General features: G+C 48.9%; 1 protein-coding gene across 4 annotated transcripts in view; it reads left to right on the forward strand.

The window, feature by feature from the left end:
- LOC109898287 (unconventional myosin-IXAa-like) overlaps window positions 1–12,845 on the forward strand; it is a 274,482-nt gene that overhangs the window by 65,076 nt on the left and 196,561 nt on the right. For all 4 annotated transcript variants that reach the window (XM_031833015.1, XM_031833013.1, XM_031833014.1 and 1 more), the window contains exon 2: window positions 9,701–10,687. In XM_031833015.1, coding sequence (XP_031688875.1) covers window positions 9,782–10,687 — 906 coding nt within the window. In that variant the 5' untranslated portion in view covers window positions 9,701–9,781. The remainder of the gene's footprint in view (window positions 1–9,700; window positions 10,688–12,845) is intronic.

The following is a 12,845-nucleotide window of genomic DNA, read 5'->3' on the forward strand; positions in this document are numbered from 1 at the left end:
TCTCCCCTCTCCCTGACTCTTGTGTTGGTTGGCAGTGAGGTCATTGTAGTAGGCTGAAGCTCTGTAGGAACCTGCACAGATGTAAGTGCTCTGATCCAATCTCCTTGACAAGGTCACTGTCGCTGGGCAGCTTTCACTATCCCTCCGGCTTGGGTTGGACCTCCACCTGTCCAACCTCACCTGTCCAGGCCAGCATGGCCTAACCGCCCCTGCAACTAGCTGGCCACAGCGGTGAGCAAGGCGTTATTAGTTATGGTTTTCTGCCCCCTTGGCTCCCCTACCCTGACCTCTGACCTTCTGTCCATCCATCAACCTAGACCCTGCCCTCTGCCCAGAGGGGTCTGTTGACTCCTGCCTGGTTTACCAAGGCCCACCAGCCTCCCAGTCATGCTGTGGCTCCAGTAGACAGGAAGTGAAGCTCTCTCCAGTCACCAGGCTAGAGTGGTGTGTTGTACTGTCATGTTTGGTTTGTTAATCTGATACACCACTACTGACCTGTTTAAATGTCTGTTTAAAAAAATATTTTACTCCGTTTACTACTTGAGTCGTCTCACTCCGTCTTCTGGTGGCTGGCTGGGATCAGTGTTGTCTCGTCACCCAGAAGTTCAGGGGACAGATTTTCTCCCCGTTTTCTTTTGAGGGCAAAGCTTTGCTGTAAGGGTTGAACTTGCACGGGTATCGCTCTCGTTCTCTCTGAGACCCATTGTCTCTCTTTTCAGCCGCGGACTTGGGCTTTCCTCACATTATCCATGAGGATATAAGCTCACTAAACATACGCTATACTCATCCAAGCTAGCAATTTAAACTTGAGAGTAATTGTCATGTAGACCTGGACAATGAGAAGACCGCTTAGAAGGGGACAGGGATATGAGTGATAGATCTGTCTGTCTCTCTCTCTCTCTCTCTCTCTCTCTCTCTCTCTCTCTCTCTGTGTCTCTCTCTCTGTGTCTCTCTGTCTCTGTGTCTCTCTCTCTGTGTCTCTCTCTCTGTGTCTCTCTCTGTCTCTCTCTCTGTGTCTCTCTCTCTCCGTGTCTCTCTCTCTGTGTGTCTCTCTCTCTCTCTCTCTGTGTCTCTCTCTCTGTGTGTCTCTCTCTCTCTGTCTCTCTCTCTGTGTGTATGTCTCTCTCTCTCTCTCTCTCTCTCTCTCTCTCTCTCTCTCTCTCTCTCTCTCTGGACAACTGGACGTGAGTCACTGAGCCCCAGTAATGAGTCACTGAGCCCCAGTAATGAGTCACTGAGCCCCAGTAATGAGTCACTGAGCCCCAGTAATGAGTCACTGAGCCCCAGTAATGAGTCACTGAGCCCCAGTAATGAGTCACTGAGCCCCAGTAATGAGTCACTGAGCCCCAGTAATGAGTCACTGAGCCCCAGTAATGAGTCACTGAGCCCCAGTAATGAGTCACCGCGCCCCAGTAATGAGTCACCGAGCCCCAGTAATGAGTCACCGAGCCCCAGTAATGAGTCACTGAGCCCCAGTAATGAGTCACCGCGCCCCAGTAATGAGTCACCGCGCCCCAGTAATGAGTCACTGAGCCCCAGTAATGAGTCACTGAGCCCCAGTAATGAGTCACTGAGCCCCAGTAATGAGTCACTGCGCGCCCAGTAATGAGTCACTGAGCCCCTGTAATGAGTCACCGAGCCCCAGTAATGAGGTCACCGAGCCCCAGTAATGAGTCACCGCGCCCCAGTAATGAGTCACCGAGCCCCAGTAATGAGTCACCGAGCCCCAGTAATGAGTCACCGAGCCCCAGTAATGAGTCACTGAGCCCCAGTAATGAGTCACTGAGCCCCAGTAATGAGTCACTGAGCCCCAGTAATGAGTCGCTGAGCACCAGTAATGAGTCACTGAGCCCCATTAATGAGTCACTGAGCCCCATTAATGAGTCACTGAGCCCCAGTAATGAGTCACTGAGCCCCAGTAATGAGTCACTGAGCCCCAGTAATGAGTCACTGAGCCCCAGTAATTAGTCACCGAGCCCCAGTAATGAGTCACTGAGCCCCAGTAATGAGTCACTGAGCCCCAGTAATGAGTCACTGACCTTGGTAGACTGAGGCTCATGACATAGCATAGGCTGTCAGAATGGGGCTCTGGTGTTCAGCAGGCTATCACAATGGGACTCTGGTCTTCAGCAGGCTGTCAGAATGGGACTCTGGTCTTCAGCATGCTGTCAGAATGGGGCTCTGGTCTTCAGCATGCTGTCAGAATGGAGCTCTGGTCTTCAGTAGGCTATCACAATGGGACTCTGGTCTTCAGCAGGCTGTCAGAATGGGACTCTGGTCTTCAGAAGGCTGTCAGAATGGGACTCGGGTGTTCAGCAGGCTATCACAATGGGACTCTGGTCTTCAGCATGCTGTCAGAATGGGGCTCTGGTCTTCAGCAGGCTGTCAGAATGGGACTCTGGTCTTCAGAAGGCTGTCAGAATGGGACTCGGGTGTTCAGCAGGCTATCACAATGGGACTCTGGTCTTCAGCATGCTTTCAGAATTGGGCTCTGGTCTTCAGCAGGCTGTCAGAATGGGACTCTAGTCTTCAGCATGCTGTCAGAATGGAGCTCTGGTCTTCAGCAGGCTATCACAATGGGACTCTGGTCTTCAGCATGCTGTCACAATGGGACTCTGGTCTTCAGCATGCTGTCACAATGGGACTCTGGTCTTCAGCAGGCTGTCAGAATGGGACTCTGGTCTTCAGCAGGCTGTCAGAATGGGGCTCTGGTCTTCAGCAGGCTGTCTTGCTTGCTGTCTCTATTCATCTCCCTCTCCCTTTATCTCTCTCTCTCTCGCTGTCTTTATTCATCTCCCTCTCCCTCTTGCTGTCTCTATTCATCTCCCTCTCCCTTGATCTCTCTCTCTCTCTTGCTGTCGCCATTCATCTCTCTCTCCCTTGATCTCTCTCTCTCTCTCTCGTTGTCTCTATTCATCTCCCTCTCCCTTGATCTCCCTCTCTTGCTGTCTCTATTCATCTCTCTCTCCCTCTCTTGCTGTCTCTATTCATCTCCCTATCCCTTTATCTCTCTCTCTCTTGCTGTCTCTATTCATCTCCCTCTCCCTTGATCTCTCTCTCTCTCTCCCTCTTGCTGTCTCTATTCATCTCACTCTCTCTCTCTCTCTCTCTCTCCACTGTCTCTATTCATCTCCCTTGATCTCTCTCTCTCTCTCTCTCTCTCTCTCTCTCTCTCTCTCTCTCTCCCACTGTCTCTATTCATCTCCCTTGATCTCTCTCTCTCTCTCTCTCTCTCTCTCTCTCTCTCTCTCTCCACTGTCTCTATTCATCTCTCTCCCTTGATCTCTCCCTCTCTCTTGCTGTCTCTATCATCTCCATATATCCCTTTATATCTCTCTCTCTCTCTTGCTGTCTCTATTCATCTCCCTCTCCTTGATCTCTCTCTCTCTCTCTTGATGTCTCTATTCATCTCCCTCTCCCTCTCCCTCTTGCTGTCTCTATTCATCTCCCTCTCCCTTGATCTCTCTCTCTCTTGCTGGCTCTATTCATCTCTCTCTCCCTTGATCTCTCTCTCCCTCTTACTGTCTCTATCCATCATCTCTCTCTCTCTCTCTCTCTCTCTCTCTCTCTCTCTCTCTCTCTCTCTCTCTCTCTCTCTCTCTCTCTCTCTCTCTCTCTCTCTCTCTTGCTGTCTCTGTTCATCTCTTTCTCCCTCTTGCTGTCTCTATTCATCTCCCTCTCCCTCTTGCTGTCTCTATTCATCTCCCTCTCCCTTGATCTCTCTCTCTCTCTCTTGCTGTCTCTATTCATTCTCCATATCCCTTTATCTCTCTCTCTCTCCTCTCTCTTGCTGTCTATATTCATCTCCCTCTCCCCTTTATCTCCCTCTCTCTTGGATGTCTCTATTCACCTCCCTCTCCCTTTATCTCCCTCTCTCTCTTCATCTCCCTCTCCCTTTATCTCTCTCTCTCTTGCTGTCTCTATTCATCTCCCTCTCCCTTTATCTCCCTCTCTCTTGCTGTCTCTATTCATCTCCCTCTCCCTTTATCTCCCTCTCTCTTGCTGTCTCTATTCATCTCCCTCTCCCTTTATCTCCCTCTCTCTCTTGCTGTCTCTATTCATCTCTCTCTCCCTTTATCTCCCTCTCTCTTGCTGTCTCTATTAATCTCTCTCTCCCTTTATCTCCCTCTCTATTGCTGTCTCTATTCATCTCCATATCCCTTATCTCTCTCTCTCGCTTGCTGTCTCTATTCATCTCCCTCTCCCTTGCTCTCTCTCTCTCTCTCTCTCTCTCTCTCGCGCTCTCTCTCTCTGTCTCTCTCTCTCTATCTCTCTCTCTGTCTCTGTTCATCTCTCTCTCCCTTGATCTCTCTCTCCCTTGATCGCTCTCCCTCTCTCTTGCTGTCTCTATTCAGCTCCCTCTCCCTTTATCTCTCTCTCTATTGCTGTCTCTATTCATCTCCCTCTCCCTTTATCTCCCTCTCCCTTTATCTCCCTCTCTCTTGCTGTCTCTATTCATCTCTCTCTCTCTCTCTCTCTCTCTCTCTCTCTCTCTCTCTCTCTCTCTCTCTCTCTCTCTCTCTCTCTCTCTCTCTCTCTATTCATCTCCCTCTCCCTTGATCTCCCTCTCTTGCTGTCTCTTCATCTCTCTCTCCCTTGATCTCTCTCTCTTTCTCTCTCTCTCTCTCTCTATTCATCTCCCTCTCCCTTTATCTCCCTCTCTCTTGCTGTCTCTATTCATCTCCCTCTCCCTTTATCTCTCTCTCTCTTGCTGTCTCTATTCATCTCCCTCTCCCTTTATCTCCCTCTCTCTTGCTGTCTAAATTCATCTCCCTCTCCCTTTATCTCCCTCTCTCTTGCCGTCTCTATTCATCTCCCTCTCCCCTTATCTCCCTCTCTCTCTTGCTGTCTCTATTCATCTCCCTCTCCCTTGATCTCTCTCTCTTGCTGTCTCTATTCATCTCCCTCTCCCTTTATCTCCCTCTCTCTTGCTGTCTCTATTCATCTCCCTCTCCCTTTCTGTCTCTCCTTCTGTGTGATGAGAGGTGACCTGTGATGCTGCAAACACAGACCGCTCCAGATCATTCACAGCAGCACATCTTAGATCAGACAGACAGACAGACAGCACTACTGACAGACAGCACCACTGACAGACGTATAGCATCACCTACGGCACGACAGACAGACAGACACCTGGGAGAGCAGCTGGCCTGCTGCCAACTGCAGGAGCAAGCAGTGCAAACTCAGAGAGAAATTAGGGAGAAAGAAAGGAGAGAGGGGGAGGGGGAGGGGGAGGGGGAGGGGGAGGGGGAGGGAGGGGACACTAATCCTAAAAACACAGTGGTGCTTTTGGCTCTAGGCCTGTATTGCTGTCAAGTGTGGGTGTCAGAGGTTTAATACTTATGACATCCACTCTGAAGAAAAGCAGATCAGATCTCTCTCCCCTGAGGACTATATCCATGCACCAATGACAACCTAATTTCTCTGAACTGAATGAAAACCTACACCTGTAACCCTAACCTATACATAGCCAAGATACTTCCTGGAAACACACTGCACACTGTATCATAATTGTTGCTTTTTCAGGATAATCTCTTTAGCATTAAGCTGTTAACCTTTGTGTTGTTTGTTCTGTCATTTCTGTTCCTGGTTGTAACATGGCTGCTACTAGCTATTTGCATGAACACATGCTAATAGGACCATGCCCCAGGACTACCTGATATGATGACTCCTTGCTGTCCCCAGTCCACCTGGCCATGCTGCTGCTCCAGTTTCAACTTCCACCTGACTGTGCTGCTGCTCCAGTTTCAACTGTTCTGCCTTATTATTATTCGACCATGCTGGTCATTTATGAACATTTGAACATCTTGGCCATGTTCTGTTATAATCTCCACCCGGCACAGCCAGAAGAGGACTGGCCACCCCACATAGCCTGGTTCCTCTCTAGGTTTCTTCCTAGGTATTGGCCTTTCTAGGGAGTTTTTCCTAGCCACCGTGCTTCTACACCTGCATTGCTTGCTGTTTGGGGTTTTAGGCTGGGTTTCTGTACAGCACTTTGAGATATCAGATGATGTACGAAGGGCTATATCAATAAATTTGATTAGAAAATTTGATTTGAACACATTAGCCTTTAGCACTGTTAGCGTAAACCCTTTCTAGCCCAATTCCTGCTCTTTCTGTTTGTTGTTTTTCTAGTTGTTTGAGTCTGTATCTGTGGTATGTGATGCAACTAGATAGCTAGACCCCCTAGTTGCATCACATACCACAGATACAGACTCAAACAACTCGAAAAACAAACAGAAAGGGCAGGAATCGGGCTAGAAAAGGTTTATGCTAACAGTGCTAAAGGCTAATGTCTGGCTAATTTCATCTCCCCCCCCTTTTTCCTGTAGTCCACAGTCAGCTTCTTGGTCTTACTGACGTTGATGTGATGGGAGATAAAGACACTCAGTCTAATATTATAATTGATCCGTCTCTCAGTATTAAATCTATGGGAGAACATTTCCATCATTGCCGGCTCTACAGGGCTCCCTTGAAAACATCTGTTTTTGGACGAGACTTTATGACCACTATCCAATTTACACTCTGTAGTCAATTTAGAAGAAACAAATAAACAAATAATCAGACTCTTATCGACGCCACGTCGGCTGTTTTCAACCAGAGAAGTTGTTGCCTTCACTTTAAGCCATTGTGTGTTCATTAGAGACACTTCTGTGTGGATGCTGGCAGCTGTTTATCATGGCACAGGTGCATGGCACTAGGATTAGCACACACAGTCCATGGCTCAGATAAGCCAGGCCCAGTCCATGGCTCAGATAAGCCAGGCCCAGTCCATGGCTCAGATAAGCCAGGCCCAGTCCATGGCTCAGATAAGCCAGGCCCAGTCCATGGCTCAGATAAGCACACACAGTCCATGGCTCAGATAAGCCAGGCCCAGTCCATGGCTCAGATAAGCACACACAGTCCATGGCTCAGATAAGCACACACAGTCCATGGCTCAGATAAGCCAGGCCCAGTCCATGGCTCAGATAAGCACACACAGTCCATGGCTCAGATAAGCCAGGCCCAGTCCATGGCTCAGATAAGCCAGGCCCAGTCCATGGCTCAGATAAGCACACACAGTCCATGGCTCAGATAAGCCAGGCCCAGTCCATGGCTCAGATAAGCACACACAGTCCATGGCTCAGATAAGCACACACAGTCCATGGCTCAGATAAGCCAGGCCCAGTCCATGGCTCAGATAAGCACACACAGTCCATGGCTCAGATAAGCCAGGCCCAGTCCATGGCTCAGATAAGCCAGGCCCAGTCCATGGCTCAAATAAGCCAGGCCCAGTCCACGGCTCAGATAAGCCAGGCCCAGTCCACGGCTCAGATAAGCCAGGCCCAGTCCACGGCTCAGATAAGCCAGGCCCAGTCCACGGCTCAGATAAGCCAGGCCCAGTCCACGGCTCAGATAAGCCAGGCCCAGTCCACGGCTCAGATAAGCCAGGCCCAGTCCACGGCTCAGATAAGCCAGGCCCAGTCCACGGCTCAGATAAGCCAGGCCCAGTCCACGGCTCAGATAAGCCAGGCCCAGTCCACGGCTCAGATAAGCCAGGCCCAGTCCACGGCTCAAATAAGACAGGCCCAGTCCACGGCTCAGATAAGCCAGGCCCAGTCCACGGCTCAGATAAGCCAGGCCCAGTCCACGGCTCAGATAAGCCAGGCCCAGTCCACGGCTCAGATAAGCCAGGCCCAGTCCACGGCTCAGATAAGCCAGGCCCAGTCCACGGCTCAGATAAGCCAGGCCCAGTCCATGGCTCAGATAAGCCAGGCCCAGTCCATGGCTCAGATAAGCACACACAGTCCATGGCTCAGATAAGCCAGGCCCAGTCCATGGCTCAGATAAGCACACACAGTCCATGGCTCAGATAAGCACACACAGTCCACGGCTCAGATAAGCCAGGCCCAGTCCACGGCTCAGATAAGCCAGGCCCAGTCCACGGCTCAGATAAGCCAGGCCCAGTCCACGGCTCAGATAAGCCAGGCCCAGTCCACGGCTCAGATAAGCCAGGCCCAGTCCATGGCTCAGATAAGCCAGGCCCAGTCCATGGCTCAGATAAGCACACACAGTCCATGGCTCAGATAAGCCAGGCCCAGTCCATGGCTCAGATAAGCACACACAGTCCATGCTCAGATAAGCACACACAGTCCATGGCTCAGATAAGCCAGGCCCAGTCCACGGCTCAGATAAGCCAGGCCCAGTCCACGGCTCAGATAAGCCAGGCCCAGTCCACGGCTCAGATAAGCCAGGCCCAGTCCACGGCTCAGATAAGCCAGGCCCAGTCCACGGCTCAGATAAGCCAGGCCCAGTCCATGGCTCAGATAAGCCAGGCCCAGTCCATGGCTCAGATAAGCACACACAGTCCATGGCTCAGATAAGCCAGGCCCAGTCCATGGCTCAGATAAGCACACACAGTCCATGGCTCAGATAAGCACACACAGTCCATGGCTCAGATAAGCCAGGCCCAGTCCACGGCTCAGATAAGCCAGGCCCAGTCCACGGCTCAGATAAGCCAGGCCCAGTCCACGGCTCAGATAAGCCAGGCCCAGTCCACGGCTCAGATAAGCCAGGCCCAGTCCACGGCTCAGATAAGCCAGGCCCAGTCCACGGCTCAGATAAGCCAGGCCCAGTCCACGGCTCAGATAAGCTAGGCCCAGTCCACGGCTCAGATAAGCCAGGCCCAGTGGCTTAGACATGTCTGGCGCCTTTTACTGCCTCTGTGCTTGTTATCTGGTTATCTGGTTACCTGGTTTTACTATCTGTTTTACTATCTGTTTTGTGACTTTTTCAAAAACGAGATACTAGTTATTTTGACTATGACACACAACATGTCATGTGTCACTGTCACATGATTTAGAACAGACATATTTTGCTGTCTGGATCTCCTTGTCCCTCATGGAACCTCCTCTTCCCTCATGGAACCTCCTCTTCCCTCATGGAACCATCACTTCCCTTATGGAACCATCACTTCCCTTATGGAACCATCACTTCCCTCATGGAACGTCCTCTTCCCTCATGGAACCTCCTCTTCCCTCATGGAACCTCCTCTTCCCTCATGGAACCATCACTTCCCTTATGGAACCATCACTTCCCTTATGGAACCATCACTTCCCTCATGGAACGTCCTCTTCCCTCATGGAACCTCCTCTTCCCTCATGGAACCCCCTCTTCCCTCATGGAACCTCCTCTTCCCTCATGGAACCTCCTCTTCCCTCATGGAACCATCTCTTCCCTCATGGAACCTCCTCTTCCCTCATGGAACGTCCTCTTCCCTCATGGAACCTCCTCTTCCCTCATGGAACCTCCTCTTCCCTCATGGAACCCCCTCTTCCCTCATGGAACCTCCTCTTCCCTCATGGAACCTCCTCTTCCCTCTTGGAACCATCTCTTCCCTCATGGAACCTCCTCTTCCCTCATGGAAACTCCTCTTCCCTCATGGAACCTCCTCTTCCCTTATGGAACCTCCTCTTCCCTCATGGAACCATCTCTTCCCTCATGGAACCTCCTCTTCCCTCATGGAACCTCCTCTTCCCTCATGGAACCTCCTCTTCCCTCATGTTGTTCATCAATACTGTATGAAGCCATAGTGTCCTTGACCGTATATGATGTCATTGTGTCCCTGACTGTGTATGATGTCATTGTGTCCGTGATCGTGTATTATGTCATTGTGTTGCCTGCCTCCTCTAAACTCTCTCTATTTTAATTATATTCTCAGCTGGAATGTCCTGAGTCAGTCCCCCGGTCCAGAGAACAACTCCCAGCATCAGCCAGTGCTGATGGGACCTGCTTCTCCACGATGAGTCTTCAAGATGGCGGCTGCGGCTATGCTAGCGACAATTTGGCGGCTAACACGGCCAGCGGCAGCATGCGGCGGCGCCTGGAGGACCAGGAGTTCACCCTGCGTGTCTACCCGGGCTCCCTGGCCGAGGGCACCATCTACTGCCCCGTGAGCGCCCGCAAGAGCACCACTGCTGCCGAGGCCATCGAGCGCCTGCTGGAGCGTCTGAGCCTGGACCGTACCAAATGCTACGTGCTAGCCGAGGTGAAGGAGTTCGGCGGGGAGGAGTGGATCCTCAACCCCAGTGACTGCCCAGTCCAGCGGATGATGCTGTGGCCCCGCAACGCCCTAGAGAATCGCTGTGGCCTGGGCAGTGGGGAGGACTACCGCTTCCTTCTCCGAGAGAAGAACCTGGACGGCTCCATCCATTATGGAGGCAGTCTCCAGATGTGGCTCCGCGTGACAGAGGAGCGCCGCCGCATGGTGGAACGGGGTTTTCTGCCCCAGCCCGCAGGGGGCGAGCACCCGGCCGACCTGTGCGCTCTCCCTGAGCTGACGGAGCACGCCCTGCTGGAGAGCCTCCGCTCGCGTTTCCGGCAGGAGAAGATCTACACCTACGTCGGCTCCATCCTCATCGTCATCAACCCCTTCCAGTTCCTACCCATCTACAACCCTAAGTACGTCAAGATGTACGACAACCACGCTCTGGGAGACCTGGAGCCGCATATCTACGCCGTGGCGGATGTGGCCTATCACGCCATGCTACAGCGGCGGAGGAACCAGTGTATCGTCATCTCTGGAGAGAGCGGCTCGGGAAAGACCCAGAGCACCAACTTCCTGATTCATCACCTGACCGCCCTCAGCCAGAAGGGATTCGCCAGTGGGGTGGAGCAGATCATCCTGGGGGCGGGGCCTGTGTTAGAGGTAAGGTTGTGATTGGTTTGTTGACGGTCGTGGGGGGGATAATATGTGTGTGTGTGTGTGTGGGAGACTGCAACTCAGCATACACAAGAATGAATGTGATCGATGTGTTGTGAAATCTAGTTCATGCCAGCAGACTGTATTAACCTAGAAAGACAAGTAGAGATGCTGCATGTAAGGATAGAATATGTAAGGATAGGTAAGGATAGGATATGTAAGGATAGGATATGTAAGGATATGTAAGGATAGGATATGTAAGGATAGTATATGTAAGGATATGTAAGGATAGGATATGTAAGGATAGGATATGTAAGGATATGATATGTAAGGATATGATATGTAAGGATAGGATATGTAAGGATGGGATATGTAAGGATATGTAAGGATAGGATATGTAAGGATATGATATGTAAGGATAGGATATGTAAGGATAGGATATGTAAGAATATTTAAGGATAGGATATGTAAGGATATGTAAGGATAGGATATGTAAGGATAGGATATGTAAGGATATGTAAGGATAGTATATGTAAGGATAGGATATGTAAGGATATGTAAGGATAGTATATGTAAGGATATGTAAGGATAGGATATGTAAGGATGGGATATGTAAGGATATGTAAGGATAGTATATGTAAGGATAGGATATGTAAGGATAGTATATGTAAGGATAGGATATGTAAGGATGGGATATGTAAGGATGGGATATGTAAGGATAGGATATGTAAGGATAGTATATGTAAGGATAGGATATGTAAGGATATGTAAGGATAGTATATGTAAGGATATGTAAGGATATGTAAGGATAGGATATGTAAGGATATGTAAGGATAGTATATGTAAGGATATGTAAGGATATGTAAGGATAGGATATGTAAGGATATGTAAGGATAGGATATGTAAGGATAGGATATGTAAGGATGGGATATGTAAGGATGGGATATGTAAGGATAGGATATGTAAGGATAGTATATGTAAGGATATGTAAGGATATGTAAGGATAGGATATGTAAGGATATGTAAGGATATGTAAGGATAGGATATGTAAGGATAGTATATGTAAGGATATGTAAGGATAGGATATGTAAGGATATGTAAGGATGGGATATGTAAGGATATGCAAGGATGGGATATGTAAGGATATGTAAGGATAGGATATGTAAGGATAGTATATGTAAGGATAGGATATGTAAGGATATGCAAGGATAGGATATGTAAGGATAGTATATGTAAGGATATGTAAGGATAGTATATGTAAGGATAGGATATGTAAGGATAGGATATGTAAGGATATGATATGTAAGGATAGGATATGTAAGGACAGGATATGTAAGGATAGGATATGTAAGGATATGTAAGGATAGGATATGTAAGGATAGGATATGTAAGGATAGGATATGTAAGGATAGGATATGTAAGGATAGTATATGTAAGGATAGGATATGTAAGGATAGGATATGTAAGGATAGTATATGTAAGGATAGGATATGTAAGGATAGGATATGTAAGGATAGGATATGTAAGGATAGGATATGTAAGGATATGTAAGGATAGGATATGTAAGGATAGTATATGTAAGGATATGTAAGGATAGGATATGTAAGGATAGGATATGTAAGGATAGTATATGTAAGGATATGTAAGGATAGGATATGTAAGGATATGTAAGGATATGCAAGGATAGGATATGTAAGGATAGGATATGTAAGGATAGTATATGTAAGGGTAGGATATGTAAGGATATGTAAGGATATGCAAGGATAGGATATGTAAGGATAGGATATGTAAGGATAGGATATGTAAGGATATGTAAGGATAGGATATGTAAGGATATGTAAGGATAGGATATGTAAGGATAGGATATGTAAGGGTGGTAAACTTGCGGTTACCAGCTCAGCCCCATGCTAGCATGATAATTGTAATTAAGGCTTTGATGAAATCACTGTCTCATCCCTCTTTACCCCATCCTTACCCTCATGCAGTGACACCTCCTTGAGACTTGAAGTAACTGTAAATGAGACAAATGATTGGCAGCTTGCTGACTGTGAGGCATAAGGAAGTGGGGGGGGGATGATATGTCATGGTTACAAAGAGGAAGTGCATTATAAAAGCCCTGTAAATAGGTTGTTTCACTAGCAGCAGTATGTATTTGAAGCATGAG

The sequence above is a fragment of the Oncorhynchus kisutch genome, linkage group LG10, assembly GCF_002021735.2.
Source record: "Oncorhynchus kisutch isolate 150728-3 linkage group LG10, Okis_V2, whole genome shotgun sequence".
NCBI lineage: Eukaryota > Metazoa > Chordata > Actinopteri > Salmoniformes > Salmonidae > Oncorhynchus > Oncorhynchus kisutch.